Genomic DNA, 19,300 nt, shown 5'->3' with positions numbered 1-19,300 from the left:
ATATATTTTCTTATACTAATAAGCAGTTATAATATGCTTATTATAATGAAAATATTTTTAAAATCCTATCACAAAAATAAAAACTTAAAAACACTTAGGTATTATAAACTGTAAACATTAAAGTTGTAATACTAAACAAAACTTGTTATAAATTATCAAAACATAGTATCATTTAAATTTACTTTTACTAGAAATTTCTGTGTCTTACATATATAAATATTGACAACTTTTGTGTCTCGCACGGTACTTAAAAGGTTTGTGATATTAAGAAAAATCATAATATTTAAATAATTAAATACAATAAAAACCCAGTAAAATAATATTTTTTACTAACAAAGTTAAAAACTTCCATTAAAGTAATCGGCTGTGTATCTAGCCTGGATTTACAATACTTTAATCTGGTCTTGAATGTCCTTACTAAGTAAAATTAATACACTACAGTTTTTGACGTCCTTACAAAACAAACGGTATAGTTAATTTAGCAACAAAGAAATACTAACATTAAATAAGAATTGCACACAAACATAAGTGAACGCAGTTTGTTTTAAATTTATGACAATTGTGTAGTTATCGATGAAGTAATTTGTTATTATTATAAACATGCTCAAAATTAAGTTTGAACTAATAAATAAAAAGATTTCAAGTTGTAAAATAGAATAAAAACGGGTTCTCTAAAAATTTAATGTTTAATTTGTATAAGCAAGTACTAATTTATTTACTTTATTAGCATTTAACTTACCTTCAATACACATAAATAAATATATACAATGATAAACATATATATACAATGAGATCAATATTATAAATTTATTTTAAACAAGATAGTTAAGCATCAAGTTTACCCAATAGACTGTCATGCAGATTGCAGTCACTGTCAGGTAAATAAATATAAACCTTAAAAAAAACAGATTAGTATTAAAAAAGTGATAAAATTAATATAAATTATGTATTTCAAAGAGCTCCATGTATAAGTAATTAAAATGTAAAACCAACTTATAAGGATAATAAACAAAATTTTAGTACAATAAAATCTTGTAAAAACGTTTTAAGTTTGAATAAATGAAACTAGTTGTGACAAATTTGACAATCATAGAAATTAGTATAAAGACTCATACAAAGTTTAACATTATAATGAAGTTTAAAATACATATACTTAATTGTAAAACCAGCAATAGGTCTATACTAAATTCAATATCCAGATATTGCTTTAAGGTAGTCATGAACAATACTCCTCTGTATTTTACATTTAAGTTCTGATTGTTGTTCCTTACTTAAACCCTTATGATGAGTATATATATGTGTATTACGATTAGAAGCTGTAGTATACCACTTTCCACATTCTGCACAACCATAAGGTTTCTCTCCTAAATGAATTCTAAAGTGATCAACTAATTTTCCTTTCTGAGAAAAATTCTTCATGCAGATATCACACTCATAAGCTTTTATTTTGTTATGAATCAACATATGTTGTTTTAAATGACTTTTTTGAGTAAACTTCTTTTGACAAAATTCACATTGAAAATTTTTTATACCCGTATGAATTAACATATGATTCTTTACATTTCTTTTTATAGTAAACCTTTTTTCACATACTTCACAACTGAAATTCTTATCTTTAGTGTGAGTAACCATGTGTTCTTTTAGGTGTTGTTTTTGAGTGAATTTTTTTAAACAAACTTGACACTCAAAATCTTTTTTGCCACAATGAAGCAACATGTGTCTTGTCAAACAACTTTTGTAAACAAAACCTTTTTTGCAAACATCACAAACATGAACTTTTTTGTTCAAATTTTTAGTAACTGTTTTGTTACTGTTCATGTTTTAATAAAGTAATAACAATGCTAAAATGTAAAGTACTATTTAAGCGTTGACAAAAAAACTAAGCAACTTTGTAAAGTTAAATGTTAAAAATAGTATTAACGCTATATTAAATTTAATAAATATAATAACAAGTTAATTTTGAAGCATTTTTCCCTAAGTCTACTAAATAACTTTAGTTTTATAAACAGTTACCTTTAGATACGTGATAATATACATTTTACATGTTTATAAACATATATAATTAATTTTATATTTATTAGTATTATCTATAGATATCAATGTAACTACATTACAGCCATTTGCAAACTTAAGAATAATTCTAAAGTGTATATAAAATAAGAACATGTAAATGCTCACAAATATGGTCAATTGATTGGTTTAGTGAAATACATCTCGGTCATCGAGCCTCACATAACATATTTTGTAAATATTTATTGAGAAGACTTAATTAAAGCTGTAATAAAAACAAAATTTTAAGACCAATACAAAAACATATATTGTTTTTTTAATATTTTTAAATAAAAACGAAACTAATTTCAAAAGTAGTGGAGCGCACTCTGTTTCAAACCCTTTTTTGTCAACATTAGCAATATAAACCATAGTAACCACACCGTCTTCTAATATTTTTATTTTTTAAATCTTGTAGGTTTAGATTTTTCTTCTTATCCTTTTGACAAAAGCAACCACAAAAAAACGATAAAGAAGTCAGTAATAATAAAAAAAAGGGAGAAGTTGTAAAATTACAAGTACAGTAGAGCTAAGAAGAATACACAACCAAATTTAAAACAATTAGTTTATTCTATTTCGATACTTTTAATGATAACAAAACGTTAATTATATTCAAAATAATAAATTATTAACTACATACAAACAATTACGACCATAAAAAATTCCAACCAGTTTTATACCCAACCGATTGGGCTGAATATTCTACACATGTGTCGCTGATTGGCTGATCTATTTTCATAGAGATAAAACTATCCAACCGTAAATTTTGATGCTTATATCATATTTTGGAGCCACAAGTTGTTACAAGTTAGCAAAAGACTTAGTTTAAAATTCAAAAATCTGTTCTCAAATATTAAACCTTACTAGTTTCAGAAATTTGTATACAATTTAACTGTAATACATCTGTAGGATGAGAAAAAATTATTAAATAATAATTTAACTTAATAATTATTTAATTAGGATTATTTATTTTTACTGCTATTATAAGGTTATGAGTGGTGAGGTTCATTATTTTGGTTTAAAAGTTCACAGTAATTACCTAGGATGAAGTTGCACCAATGTCAAGGTGAAATTATATTGAATTTAATGTCTTTCTAACCATTATTTTAGGCTAAAAATAAATTTTTTATGCTAACTATGTTTAGCCTGAAATATACTTTGTTTTAAACAAGAATTAAATACATAATGCACATAAATAAAATTTATTTATGACAAACTGAAGTATTCGATTGATTATGTTTTACAATATCATAATCAATATAAAAATTGAAATAATTTAATTGCTTTATATTGTTTAATAAAAGCAATTATATATTTAAGTTTTATTAATTTATGATATATAACTCAATTTATGTACTTATAAATATAAATTTTTAGCCAAAAATTATAGTTAAGATTACATCAAATACAATATAATTTCAGTTAGATATTAGTGCAACATCATACTAGATAATTATCAAATTCACATTGGCTTTTATTTAATAAAATATATATAGGATTGCCACACACTAATGTGCTCAGAGAAATTTCAAATAATAGAAAATCTCAGGGAAACTCACGAAACTTTATTTTTTTTTAAACTTTGGGAAACTCAAAGCAGTTTTAAGATTTTTAAGAAAACCTCAGGAAATTTTTTAAATAGTTTATTAAAAGTATTTAAGGACTTGAAAAAACCTCCAGGAAGGTTAAAGTTACTCACAGAAGATTTTATGACTCAAAGAGTGGCAAACAAGTATATATTAGGATTTAATTTATATTATTTCTTGAAGTATTAGCTTATAATATTTACAGTTATAGTTAGTTTTAATTAAGTTCAGGTTAAATGTATAAAATAAAGTTCACAGGGTAACTTAGGCCTCTGATTGTTTTAATAACTTTGTTTTGGATCTAAAACATTGTTTGAACAACAGATATCTAATTTGCCACAAGAACTTTTTGTTAAGGGTATAGGGGGTTAAAAGCCATTCACTTCCATGTTTTTGTTTATTTATATAACTATGATTCTTCCATTAAATAAGCAAAAGGAAATTACAGTTGAGGCCAGGGGGTTACATCCATGTAAGATACTCACTAAATTTTTAAAACATTTATGTTTTATATTTAAAGGGTATCTTTAAGAAGTACGCATCCGTGTAAGGTACGCACAATTTTTTCAAAATATTTATCTATTACATTCAAAGAGTATCTTTAACAAGCATGCATCCGTGTAAGGTAAGAATAAACTTAGGGGCATAGGGAGGTTAAAACACTTTTTTTAGAAATAAATACTAGTTAAAGGTTAGTTAAAGGTCAGTAATTCATTAAGAAAAAGTGTAACCCCCCTGTAAAAATAAATTTAGGGGCATAGGAGGTTTTAAACACTATTTTCGCAATGTGATCTTGTTTTGTATAGTTTTTAATAAGCTACAAGTTGATTTTTACAGACTTTAAAAATTCAAAATATTTTTTGAGATATAGCCGGTCAAATTCTGAGGCAAAAATAGGTTCCATATTGGAGGCACAACTAAAACAGCAAGTAACTAGTATTCACTCAAGATATACCTCCAAGCATTTTTTAAATTACTATCACAAAATTTTAGGAAATGTTCCTTGCAATATTTAAAAATACTGGTGCAAGGAAATATTAAATTTATTAAAAGAAGTATATAAAAAATAAAACAATTTTTTTTTTGTTTTTTTGCTATAAAATTTTTATTTTATTTTTTTTTTCAAAAGACTTTTCTAAACATTGCAAGGAACATTTTCTAAAAAATTGAGGTAGTTATCTCAAAAAACCTATTTCTAGGAGAATATATATTCTTAGTGATTTCTAGTTATTTGCTGTTTTAGTTGTGCCTCCCATAAAGAACCTATTGTTGCCTCCGACTTTGACCGGCTATATCTCAAAGAATGTTTTGAATTTTTAAAATCTGTAAATAGCATCTTGTAGCTCAGTAAAAACTATATAAAATAAGATCACATTCTGAAAAAAGTATTTTAAATCCCTATGCCCTTAACCTTATCCTTATCTTACACGGATGCGTACTTCTTAAAGATACTCTTTGAATGTAATAGATAAATAATAATTGGCTTTTTATTTATTTTTTATAATTATATGTGGTTACTTACATAATTATATAAATAAATAAAAATATGGAAGTGGTGGGCTTTGAACCCTAACACAGGTGTTTCTGAGCAAAAATACACTGCTTTAACTTCTCGTCCAAGTTGTCTGTGGTAAAACAGCACATTTTGCGTTTATTAATGTAAAAATTTTAACAACTTTTCAAAAGTTTTTGCATTGAATAATTCATTTAATCATAAATACTAATTCAATAAAAATATGATAACATAATTAATTATGTACGAATTTTGTTAACATAACAAAACAACTAAATTAACATTTAAATTAATTTAATCATTATATTTAATCAAGTATAACACTTGCTATTTAAAAAACTACAAAACAACAAAACAAAATTATACGTAATACACACAACAAGTTAATACATAAAACAAACAAGATAATTGACTTAGTTAAACTAAATAAAAGTATAAGCTTAATATTTTAACCTATAATTAATAAAGTTTTTTGAATCCTACGCCTACCCCTTACACTCATTTTATTTCTAAATTATATGGATCTCATAAAATTTACTCCTTTATTAAACTAACTCTTAATTATTTTTAGAGTTTTGTTTTTCAATAATTTTAAATTTTTTTTAACTATACTTATATGTTTATTTTCGCCAAAAAAAATATTTTAAGTTTATATTAAAAACTTGCTTGAATATTTTTTTTACTATTTTTTGTTTATATGTGATAAAAATTTGAATCAAGATGTTTTGTAAGCGTTTTGTGTTATTTTTTATCTAAAATTTTGTTTTCTCTGAGTGTTTTCAATGAAAACAGCTTAAATACAAATGAAAAATATTGTTTTATAGTACAAAAAATTAATAAAATTCATTACTAAACGGGTTATCAACCAATGAGAATTTAAAATAAAGTTTTTGATTGTACGAACCTTGATTTAATTTCTTTGGTAAACCTGTTTTGACCATATATTTAATATTCTGTCATTAATGTATTAAAGGGTTATAAGTAGAATTCAAAATGTTTTTAAAGTGTATTCTTGTCTCTTAAAACGTGAAATTTTGTTTATACATAATTTTTCTATAAACTTCTCATCAAACCATCTTTTAATAATATTTTAATATTTACATACAAAAAATTGATCTATATATGACGTTTAAACGACGTTTTATTGTTTGTTTTATATACAAAATGTACTAAATACCATTGTTTTTATTGAAACTGATAAGTTATAACGTTTTTAGGTTTTCTTATTTTTTTCTGAGTTTTAACATAAAAATTTAATCGCTATTGATTATTTTATATATTTTTACCCAAAACTACGTTTCTTTTAACTTTTTATTTTAAAATTTACGTAAATTTGGTTTTTTATAGGTAATTATTAATACTTTGTGGTTTATAAAAACACTAATTAAATTATTAAAAACTAACTGTTTTATGTTATATTACTTAAATTAGTTATTTTTCAAGTTAACTTAATACATCTAAGTTTAAAATATTAGAGTTGTTTTAGATTTTTTTTAACAATATGTTTGCTTTTTTAATGTTATCGCATCATTTTGTCCCTGGTTTCGTAATAATTTAAAATTTAAAAAATTTTTTATGCTCTTTAGCGCTACAAATTTTAAACAAATCAGCGACGCATTGGTGGAATATTCAGCAGCAACCGATTAGTCCCAAATTAAATCAACTTTTTCTAAATGCCCAAAAGTCAATCATCAAGAAATCTACAAAGTATATTAATCGTCATTACCTTAAAAATATCAATTAAATTATTTAATTATATAACATAATAGCAACTAGGAAAAATTCCGGCCGAAGGATATATATTAATGATATTTTTAAAAAAAAGTCATTTTATACTTTTACTCATGGATAATGCTCTTCAAAATTTTTAGAAAAAAAAAAAAAAGTAGATTACTTTTATTATGTAAAAAGATGGAAAGAGCAATTCGTTTTTGTAAATGTTATTATTTTCATATAACTATTTTTCTTTTAATGTTAAACATATTTAAAGAAAATATAGATACTTTTAATTATAATATACAAACCTATATGCTAGCATAAATTTAGTATGCTATAAGTTAAAATTTATTATACTATATTTAGATATTAGTTTACTTACTTGAAATCATTTATATCCTTAGTTATTAAAACTTTATCTATACTTAATGCTGTATTGTTAAATACTATTAAAATTTTTTCTATTCAATTTATTTGGAAAAAAAGTTTATCTAAACATAAAACTGAAGAATTAACTGTTTTAAATAAGCAAAATATATAGGAGACAGTTAAACAAAAAGTTTTTCAAATTCACTTTATTCTTTAATTTAACTATAAAATAGTGTTTATTAACTACAAATATTAGAAAAAAGGATTAGTTTTAACAATCTTTTTGTAGTTAAACAAATTGATTAAAATAACTTACAGCTATTTGTAAAGTTTTTTAACTGTTTTTTTATTTAATAAAAATCAGAATTGTTCCACAGTTTTTTATTAGTATGCAACGGACTACTTAATTATTTCTTGGAATTTTTTAAACTACTTAAGCTTATACATTACCAAAAAAAAATTATTAAACTACTACTAATATCAAGCTACTTTTTGAAATATTTTTTTATTACTTACCCTGTAAAAAAAGCTATAGTATAACAATTCTGAAATTTTTTACTGTAAAGGTATAAAAAGGAAGAAAGAAAAATTGAACGCTCACAACTATGGTCAATCATTTAGTAAATGTATTAAAATATTAGTTTCATTATATTTTTAGCTAAATTTCGATACTAATTCTAAAAAAACGGTATGAACTATTTTTAAACCCTTATCTGTCAACATTAGCAGTAAAAACCATAGACTACAGTGGCGACACACTTTGTTTTTTTTTTTTACTTTAAAATTTTTGTTTTTGCATTTTTTACAAGAACAACCACAAAAACATGATAAACATGTCAATAACAAAACTAAAAGGGAGAAGTAACAAAATAACAATATATAACATAGTTCTTCTATTTTAGTATATATAAATAAAAATTTATACAAAATTAAACTGTTGAACATAAAATATCTTTTTAATATATACTGTCTTGTATGTGCTTATAATTAAATAAAAATCGAAGCTACTTATTATTATTATTTTTATTTTTTTTATGACCGACTTACAAACACTAGTTTTCACATTAACCACCAGAAACAAAAAAGAAAAAAAAAACATAAAATGATATCAAACTTATTGTTATCTGAATGTTAAAAAACCAAACTTAAGATCAACTTAATAAAATGATTAGTTAATTACTTTCACATAATTGAAAAATACGTTTTGACAATACAAGTTAATAAATTTTTTTTATTTAAAAAGTAGTTATAACAACTATTTAAAGAAAAAACAATCATACAGTATTAGAAAGCTAACATATAAAAAAATTAACTATGTTACCTCGCAACTATGTTTCACTTTGATTAAACTACTTATTACAATAAAAAAACAAACAGATTCTATTGAACAGCATATCAGTTAAAAGATGTAATTTAAGTCAGATAACACGTCGAATAAACTTTTGTTAAGATTCTGTTAAATGTAAATAAGACAATGAAAAAATAATGTAATAGAAAAAATCTCAAAACCTCACAAAATTTACGTTTGTTAGTTGTTTAAATTTAGTTCCTAGAAATTAAAATGAGAGAAAACTATGAAAATTATTTTACTTAAAGTGTTTAATAATATACTTTGTCATACTATTTTTGCACTAACAAGTTTAAATAAGTTTAAATTCCCGTATAAATATAGCCGGGTTATATGTTGACAAAGTTAGAATTTTATTAAGGAAAAAAAAAAACTGAATGAAGCAAACCAGTGAAGTTGTATTAAAACTTCTAGCTTAAAAATTTATAGTATAATATCAATTTTAACCCTTATAAATTCTCACCCGATCAGTTAAAACCTAAAAATAAACTCATTTTTATAAATTAATTCTCACTTATACAGTTCCAACTGAAACCAATTCCTACATAAAAACGTTAGTTTCAATTTTACACGGTGTCATTTTTGACTTTATAAGTATGTAGAATTCCTATTAATCTGCTGATAACTTAATATTTAAGAATATTTTGATTATGCAGTTTTCGTAAGTCATTTTTCAATGGTCTTATTTCGAAATATAAAATTTATCTCTATTTAATCATTTCTAAGAGGACAACTTTGAGCCATTTTGTTCAATTAGACAAACAAAATGCACTTGCAAACAAATATGTCGCACCTGTTTAGCTTAAAATCTAACGTTTTCTTTTTTGAGTCAAGTAGTCTAAAACAGTACTTTAACAAATTAGTGATCTTGCGTATCCGGCAAAATCTAACCTTTTTAAATCCGGATCAAAATTTAAAATCATAATTTCATGAATCTGGTTAATCACTAAGTTTGCTTAAATTCAATTTGTTTCAGCTACTTCCACTGTAAACGTTTAAATTATCATTATGTTTTTTATAAAAATCTAGAGCAGTTATTTAACATCAAAATACAAATTAGTGTGCACACAACTTTTTATTTGGTGCACGATAACTTTAGGGTGATTTAAGTTTCTATTTATTAAACTAAACTATTTAAATACAGAATTCATATAATAATCGAGTTACTTCAAATAAAATTTTCAAATATATAAATTTATTTTTGTCTACTAAATAAAAATAGGGACTTAATAGGTAGACGTCAAGCATATAACTATACAAGAAAAAGAATTATTTAAAACTAAAACGGTTAACCTAAAACTATTTCTTATACGAGTATATTTTAGCAAATAAAGTTAGGCGTATAAAATTGTACATACCGTTATGTTTCATTTAATTTTTGTCTTAATTTAAAAAAAGTCTACTTGTTGTTATATATTTATACTACTGCAAATACTTAGCAGTTTTTTAATAATAACGTTACATTATCTAAAAGATATAAAACTGTTTTTATAACTTTATTTGTTATAGCCAATGACCGAGAAATTATATAAAAATTCATTTCTTTTTGTTATTAATTTAGTTTATAAAGCGTTTAATAGTAAAAAAAGTTTTAAAACTTATTGCAGTGCATTTTACTTTTTTGTACTGCTTAAAACGTAATGCTATTGTATGTTTTAACATTTTTAATAAGTTGTTATGTTTTTAAAACGAATTGACCTAAACCAGAAGAAAAAAATTCAATTTCTAACAATTTTTTAAAACTAGTACAATTATAAAGTCAGCATGATAAAAGAAGTCGCTTAAAAATTAAATATAAATAACAAATATTCAATTAACTTGTTAAATCTGTTTATTGGAGTACAATAGAAAAATTTCGATCGGTTGTAACGCTTGCAAATAAGATATAATCATAGTTGAAAAATATTTTAAACGATCTTAGCCAGTAAATTTGTATAACAAATATACATTTTAGTTATTTAAATGTATTAAAAATAAGATTGTAAAAAGTACTACAATATAATTTTTAGGTAGTTAACAGGTTTAAAAAAGTAATCAAATGGATTCAAAGTTTAAACCGAAAGAATGAGCGATAAAACTGAATATAAAATAATTAAAAAGGACCAAAAAAAAATTCATGGTAAATATGTTCACATTATAAAAAAGTTTTCAAATAATGAAAAAATGTTATCAATTTATAAAATACTATAAACACTATTATGCTATTTGTTTGTATATTTAAAACTTATACTACTTTGGAAGGTAGTCATAAACTATACTTCTATAAATTTTACACTTTAATTCTGATTGTTGTTGTTTACCCAGTTCCTTATGAAAAGCTCGTATATGATAATCACGACCAGAAATTTGACTATACCATTTACCACATTCTGCACAACCGTAAGGTTTTTCTCCTAAGTGAATTCTAAAGTGTGTAACTAAACTTACTTTCTGAGAAAACTTTTTCTTGCAAATATCGCATTCATGAGACTTTACTTTGGTGTGAGTCAACATGAGCATTTTTAAATTATAATTTTGAGCAAACTTCTTTTCACAAACTTCACACTGAAAATCTTTCTTTCCATTGTGTACTAACATATGTAACTTCACACTACCTTTCATAGTAAAACTTTTGTCACATATTTCACAATTGAAATTCTTTTCTTTGGTATGAGAAACCATGTGTCGTGTTAAGTCATGTTTACTAATAAATTTCTTTAAACAGACGTGACACTGAAAACCTCTTTTACCACTATGGACCACCATGTGTCGTTTCAAATTTTGTTTACGAGCAAATTTCTTTAAACAGACATGACACTGAAAGTCCTTTTTACCATTAAGAACCAACAGGTGTCTTGTCAAATGACTTTTGTAACCAAACTCTTTTTTACAAACATCACAAACATAAACTCTTTTATTTAAACTTTTTTTGAGGTTTTCAATTTTACTCATATTGCAGAAATTTAACAAAACTACGATTTTAAACTGTTGAAGGAAAATATTTGATTAAACTGAAATAAGAATAAAGAGTAAGATTAAAGAATTGTTAAATTAAAAATTTAAATGATTAAAAAAGTTTAAAGAGTACAAAACTACGCTTTATAACTGTAGAGGAAAATATTTGATTAAATAGAAACAAGAATAAATAGTAAGATTAAAAAATTGTTAAATTAGAAAATTTAAAGATTAAAAATGAAAAAAAAAACTTGGCTCGAAAACACACATTTCAGTAAAAGAACTTATTCTTTGTAAGTACATTAAACTTTGAAATGTTAAAGAATAGAAAGCAATAGTTTTAAGACCATTAATTAAATAATTGATTAATGAAAAAATAAAAACTTGAGACGATTTTTAAAATAGTACATTTAATGAACAAACTAAAATATATAATTTTGCTTTTGATTAAATGCTTACTAACACCTAAAGTAAATAGAGGTGTTTTATATCAAGAATAACTTAAAAACAAACAATCAAAAAATAATTCTTATTTTCAGTTTAATACATGGTAATAAGTAAAAGATGAATTATTAAAACTACAAAAGCTAAAACTGCACAATACTAGCTTTGGGTTAATATTGAGGCTGGTTTTTTATAAACATTTCCAAAACAAAAAAAGTTAGATGCTACTTGACTCGTTTAAAACTAACTTTTACTGCTGATAAACATATTAGTAAATCATATTCTAGCTAATGACTTAAAAAAATTAAATTTCAAGTATAATTTAGTTGTCACAATTTTATAACTCTATACAATTAAACTTATAAAAGATAATTTACCTTAGACTACAAATAAAATCTTTCTTAATCAATTTAATGACTTATTTAAACTATTACTATTTCAAATTACACTGCAATTCACAATTATTTAATTAGTTTTTGAGAAGGATAATAAACCACTGTAAAGTTTTATAATCTTGATGTACTAGGATTTTTTTTTCTTTAAAAAACTAAAAGGAAAATAATAAATTTTTAATCAACAAATAATAGTATAATTACAGTAATTTTAGTACAACCAATTTGTTTTTTACAGAATTAGATAAACAAAAGACAACACTGAATTTTACAATAAACTTGTTTAGTTACTAGAAAGTAAATTAAAATAATGTACTTTTGGTTTTCTGTAGAAAATTTAATTCATCCATAACAGTTTTAAAAAATCGCAAAACTCAACCAGCGAAAATGTTATCTAATTACCAATTTTTTTTTTAAAGTGCTTTTAGGCAAAAATTTTTGTTTATAAACAAAAGTTAAGTCATTAATGGTGCTTCAATAATGCACATTGCCTATCATTTATGTGTAAAAAAATATTTTCTACACTTTTGAAACACCTGCAGACCGCATTGTTGCTACTTGGCTTGCAAGTAATTATTTTTAGAAAAGTTTTTTAAAGACTGTCTATCCCTAAATTAGTAAAATTGAAGAAATTGAAATCAAGATTTTTGTTTAAGAAGATTTCTTTTATCACCATTTCGTAAGCGTTAAACAATTTGTAAAGACGTAAAATCATGTAAAAAACTTTTATTTTTTTTTTACACAGGATCTTTTTTTATTGCAGCTGTTTATAATTTAGTTGTAAACTAATTTTTATAAAAGATGTTATTATTATGTAACAAGTCCTTTGTAATTTCTGTTACATATTAAACTAATTTCTCCAACTTAAAAACCAGTGGCGACGGGTGGTAGTTTTTTATTAGGAATAGTTGGAAGATTTATAACCCAACTTATATGATAAGTGAAAAACTTATTTAGAAAAATAAATAAAATACTATCACCACCCGTTGTTTGTAAAGTTCATATAAAACAATGTTCAATTTTAAGATTTTTATAATATTGTAAAACGTTTTATAGTTTTTTTAAGTTTAGATTTGCTTAAATGTGAAACAAGTTTTAACAGAGCTAATATGGAAGATATGGTATTAGAAATATATTGTTTTTATGCAATAATATAAAATTGGATTAACTATGATTTAAAATAATGTTGATTTTAATTAACTGAAACTTAAGCATAATTTGTTTCAGATAATTTTTTACGTCTTTTAAACTTAAATACATGCGAAATTAACGATATGTTATTTATATTAAGGTTTTCTTTAAAATTTTATTTGAACCATAGGTTTTTTAAAGTAAAACCTTTCCATTTTACATTTAAAAAAACATATATTACGACTTAAAATATTAATTTTTCCAGGATGCTTTAGCGCTTAAATCATGTATTTAAAGACTTAATTTTGGTTTAATATTTTATTTTATATGTTGCTTCTAAATAACATATTTAATTTGATCAAGTAAATTTTTACAAATTTGATTTCATAACTTTAAAAGTCGTTGAAAACCTGCTCAACAACCAAATGGTTAGATATCGGGGTTTTGTGTTTTATTTATGACTAAGTATTAACTGCACAAGGCAAGCAGAGATCTAAGTAAGTACTTAATGACATAAAGCAAAAATTAACTTAATTTTAAATGTTTCTTATAGTTTTTAAAACCAATTGTTTTAGAAATTCATGTGCTATGAAAAATATTTATGTGTTATACTTTAGTATTTGTAAAATATTTGTAAACTTATTTTTATCTTAACTGTTGTAAATTTAGTTTTATTTTATATTAAAACCTAGTTATATGAACTATAACTTTATAAATAGCTCACGTGAAAAAGATATACAAATGTTAAACAAAGTATTGAGCAAAAAATATAAAATTTATTTTATATTACTAGTCAACAAAATTAGTACATATAATTCAAAAACCTAACATACTTATAAAAAATTCATACACAATGAAACAATTTAATAAAATAAAATAGTCTTGAAAAACAAATATTCTCTATTATTTATAAACTTCAATACTTATTTTTAAGAATAACTGCTTCAATTTTTTTAAGTCTCATAAATTTAGCGATTTATTTGTATGTTTTTTTCTTATATATAATTAAAAAAAAAAGTTTTTAACTTAACTAAGTTAAATTTAACTCTGTAAAATAGTAAAGTATTGAATTTACTAAGCCTTAGCTAAAAACTTAAGTATTTGATTATTTCTAAGTAGTAAAGATAATATAAACAGTGTGTTGAAGAGATTTTTATAGCCATTAAAACAACAGTTTTATACTACTACGTAAAAAACTTTAAGCCAAAAGGCGACCTTAAATATAATTTTTAGATGGCCAGTAATTTTTTATCTTAAATATTAATAAATTTTCGTTGTAGTTAAACGATCGATTTGAACTGAAAATACATTATAATATTTTTTTTAATTTAGCCAGAGTTGCTAATGACTGCCCTTGGTTAGACCTTTATAATTTTGTGAGTTTTGTTTAGAAAATTTTCCTATCTAAAATATAACATAGAGTTCAAAGTAGAATTTTTTTAAACTATTTATAACCAAAACTTTCTTTAAATTAATTTATAAATTAGAATAAATATAAGATGTAACGTTAAAAGGCGTTAAATCCTGGAGATCCTGATGAGCTAAGCTTATCGGAATAAATACCACAGATGTTCTTGTGCTAAAACTTTATTTCAACTAACGGCGTTTCACTGCTCTCAAATAATTTTAAAGACTCTGTAGATCTATTCTTAAATTTTTTGAGAGCAGTGAAACGCCGTTAGTTGAAATGAAGTTTTAGCACAAGAACATCTGTGGTAAATTAGAATAAATTAATTTCTAATCTGATAAGCGAGTATATTAAAGAGTTTATATAAAAGGTTAGAATAATAAAACTTTTATCTATTAAAATTAGGTGTTAGCGGTCATAAATATTTTAGTGAATTTGGAAGTTTTTGATAAAAAACATGTCGTATTACTATTTTTATATATTATATAAAAAAAACTAATTACAATGTTACACTTAACTATATTATAATTGAAAATACTTCAAAGGTTATATACAAATATATATGTAGATTTGACTAAAATTTAAATTCTAAATGTTTGTAGATAACAGCTGTTATAATTTTAGTAAACAGCGGCTTGCGTGGTATTTTTCTATATTGAAATAACACGGGCAAATATAAAGTTTTAGTTACAACTATTTAAAAAGTTTCTTTCATTATAATAAAGATTATGTAGTGAAACTGATTTTTAAACAGTGTATAATGAGTTTATTGATTTAGTTTATGGATTTCTTAAAATAAGTACTTTAACTCAATGTTTTTTTTTTAAATCCTACACTAAAAAAAGCTATATTTAATATGCACTAAAAGATTTCACTAATAGTACATAAACTTATGTTATTAAAATCTACACTATAGGCAAAACCTTATCACAAACAGCATATTTGTTGCTCCTTAAAAAAAAAAAGAATTGGTGTAATTTTTACGATATAAAACTCATAGAGATGACAAGTTTTATAGAACTGTTTTATCCCTGTACAACAATATGTTCTTATCAAATCTTATATGTAGAAAACTTATATTGTGCTGTTTCACTTTGATTTACATAACTGAAAAACTTAAAATGATTTTAATAAATTAATGAAACCAACAAATAGATTTTAGTCTTTTATATAAGTTAAAACACTATAAGTTTAGGTTAAGTAAATAATTTTACTTGAGCTTTAAAACTCGACTGTGTAAATAACTTTATTGCTAATTTTAATCATTTATAACTGTAACGTTTTTTTTAGTTTAACTTATAAATTGAATTAAATCAATTTGTATTTTTTGCCTTAAAATATTAATTTTTTGTATGTACTGACTACCTTTAAGTTATATATAACTTACTTTTTGATTACACCATTTTTGTTAGTCTGTTGTCATAAATCCTTTTTCAAAAAACGAACCTTATCTCTATTATTCAATTGTTTAGAGGTCACTTTTTAGCCGTTTTAATTATTTCGACGTAAATCCGAATATATTGAAAAAAATATTCAGCAAAAATAAATTCTACTTTTGTTTCACTTGTACACGGAACAATTTGGGAGTTCCTGAGTATGTAACATTCCTGTTATTTTGCTGATTCACTTAACATTCAACGAATTTTATGATTTTACCATTTTCGTAAGTCTGTTTTCGTCGATCTTAAAAAAAAAACCTTATCCCTATTCTTTCAATTTTTAGAGGTCAACCTTGAGCCATTTTGTTCAATTAGACAAACAAAATTGACTTGCAAAAAAAAAAATTGTCGTACCTGTTTAGCTGACAAAAATAAAGTAATTTTTTTTAGACAAGTAGTCTAAAATAGTAGTTTATTTAAATAGTGATCTTGCGTATCTTTCCAAATCTAACCTTTTTAAATCGTGGTCGAAAATTAAAATCATAATTTTATGAATCTGGTAAATCAGTGAATTCGCTTCATTTGTTTCAGCTACTTATACTGTAAACGTTATAATAATCATTATCTTTTCATGTAAAAATCTAGAGCAGTTATTTTACACCAAAATAAACACTAGTGTACACACAATTTATTTATTGGAGCACAAGAACTTTAGGGTAATTCATTATTCATTTATTAAACTATCCATTTTAACACATTATTCATATGAATCAAGTTACTTCAAATATCATTTTCAAACAAATAAATTCATTTTCGTCTACTAAATAAAAAATAGAGACTTATTAGGTAGGTATTAAGTGTATGACTAAACTAGAAAAAGAAATATTTAACAAACGGTTTACCTAAAACTATGTTTTATAAATGTATATTTTAGCAATCAAAGTTAAGGCGTATATAATTGTAAAAACTGTTGTTTCATTTAATTTCTGTTACTAATGTAGTATAAAAATACTTATGTTTTTTTTTTCTCATTTTTAATGTACAATTTTGGTTTATTATTGTCTTTTTGTTGTATGTCTTTTTGTATAAGTGGCCTAGGTTTTGATGCCTGGGTCCTTCGTATGACAATAAACTTACAATAACAATACTGCAAATACTTAGCACTTTGTTAATAACAATTTTACAGCATGTAAATGATTTAAAACTGTTTTTATAACTTAATTTCTTATAACAAATGACCGAGAAATTATTTAAAACTTATTTTCTATTTTGTTATGAATATCGTTTATAAGTCGTGTATTAGTAAATTTTGTATAGAACTTTAGCAGTGCATTATACTATTTTATACTACTCAAAACATTATTATAATTAGTTATGATGTTTTAAAACGAATTGACCGAAAACAGAAGTAAAAAAAAATCTTGACAATATCTATTCTTAAGATTTATCAAAACTAGTACATAGTAGTATAAATGATAAAAGAAAACGGTTGAAAAGTACTTATAACAAATATTTATTTTGATTGTTGTAATAATTTCTTTTAAAGTACAATAGAAAAATAAATCGATTCTAACGCATTCAAGTAAGATTTAATCACAGTTAAATAATTATGTTAACCGATATTAGCCAGTAATCTTATACAAAATAGAAAAAAGTGCTTTTTAATTATTCAAAAAAAGATTGTATAAAGTGTTACAATACATTTTTTAGGTACCTAACTAGTTAAAATAAAATAGTCAATTATATTTTAAATTAAAACCAAAAAGTTGGAAAAAATTAAATAATTGAATAGTTAACAATACACTAAAAAACACATTTATGTCGAAGACATTTACTTTATAAAAAAGTTTTGCGAAAAATAGAACACAATTAATAGATTTTATAAAATAGTATATAAACTATTTAATTATATATTTTCAAGTTTCTAATCCCTTTGGTAGGTAGTCATAAACTATACTTCTATAAATTTTACACTTTAATTCAGATTGTTGTTGTTTACTAAGTTCTTTGTGAAACGTTCGTATATGATAATCACGACTAGAAGTTTGACTATACCATTTACCACATTCTGCACATCCATAAGGTTTTTCTCCTAAGTGAATTCTAAAGTGTGTAACTAGATCTCCTCTCTGTGTAAACTTCTTCTTGCAGATATCACATTCATGAGCTTTTACTTTGGTGTGAGTCAACATGTGCCTTTTTAAATTACATTTTCGAGCAAACTTCTTTTCACAAACTTCACACTGAAAATCTTTCTTTCCATTGTGTACTAACATATGTTTCTTCACATTAAACTTCATAGTAAAACTTTTATTACATATTTCACATTTGAAATTCTTTTCTTTAGTATGAGAAACCATGTGTCGTGTTAAATCATGTTTACGAGCAAATTTCTTTAAACAAACATGACACTGAAAGTCCTTTTTACCATTATGGACCAACAGGTGAGCTTTTAAATATCTTTTATTACCAAACTTTTTATTGCAAACATCACAACTATAAACTCGTTTCATTAATTTTTCTTTTTTATTTTTAACATTGCTCATGTTTAGAAATTAAACAAAACTACGCTTTAAAACTGTTAAAAAGATATTTAATTAAATTTAATTAAGGATAAATAGCAAGTTAAAAATAACTGTTAAACTAAAAAATTCAAATCATTAAAAATTAAAAAAAAACTTGGGTTTAAAACACTTATTTTAATAAAAGTACAAACTTTTGTAAGTACACCAATTTTTAAAATATTAAAGAATAGAATGTATTAGTTTTAAAAACCATTTTATAAATAGTTGGATAACTAAAAATTAAAACTTAAAGACAATTTATAAAAACACTACATTAAATCAACAAACTAAAATAATTAATTTTGCATTTGGTTAAATACTTACTGACATCTAAAGTAAGTATAAGTAAATATCCAGAATAACTAAAACATGCAATCAATAATTAGCCCTATTTTAATTTAAATATATCGTATTAAGTAAAAAATAAATTATAAAAACTAAAAAAGCTAACACTGCACATTACTAGC

The 19,300-nt window shown here is 23.5% G+C and overlaps 1 protein-coding gene across 1 annotated transcript; it reads right to left on the bottom strand.

The window, feature by feature from the left end:
• Positions 1–1,188: 1,188 nt before the first annotated feature.
• LOC145839280 (uncharacterized) lies at positions 1,189–18,782 on the bottom strand. Its single transcript, XM_082946877.1, has 3 exons — positions 18,332–18,782; positions 10,882–11,442; positions 1,189–1,799 (listed from the first exon to the last, which is right to left on the bottom strand). Exons 1-3 carry the CDS (start codon positions 18,780–18,782, stop codon positions 1,189–1,191), a joined length of 1,623 nt encoding a protein of 540 aa, XP_082803003.1.
• Between the last annotated feature and the right edge of the window lie 518 nt (positions 18,783–19,300).

This window comes from Thalia democratica, chromosome 6, assembly GCF_965202585.1.
Source record: "Thalia democratica chromosome 6, ktThaDemo2.hap1.1, whole genome shotgun sequence".
NCBI lineage: Eukaryota > Metazoa > Chordata > Thaliacea > Salpida > Salpidae > Thalia > Thalia democratica.
Note: the sequence above shows the minus strand (reverse complement) of the source record. Positions and strands in the feature narration are given on the sequence as shown.

Excerpts from the sequence above, each read along its gene's own strand:
- LOC145839280 (XM_082946877.1), bottom strand. The coding sequence starts at position 18,782 with ATGAAACGAGTTTATAGTTGTGATGTTTGCAATAAAAAGTTTGGTAAT. Across the intron at positions 11,443-18,331 it reads TTATGGATGTGCAGAATGTG|AGTTTGGTTACAAAAGTCAT; the intron begins GTAAATGGTATA and ends TTTGTAAAAAAG. Across the intron at positions 1,800-10,881 it reads AGCTTTTCATAAGGAACTGG|TTACTAAAAATTTGAACAAA; the intron begins GTAAACAACAAC and ends GTAACAAAACAG.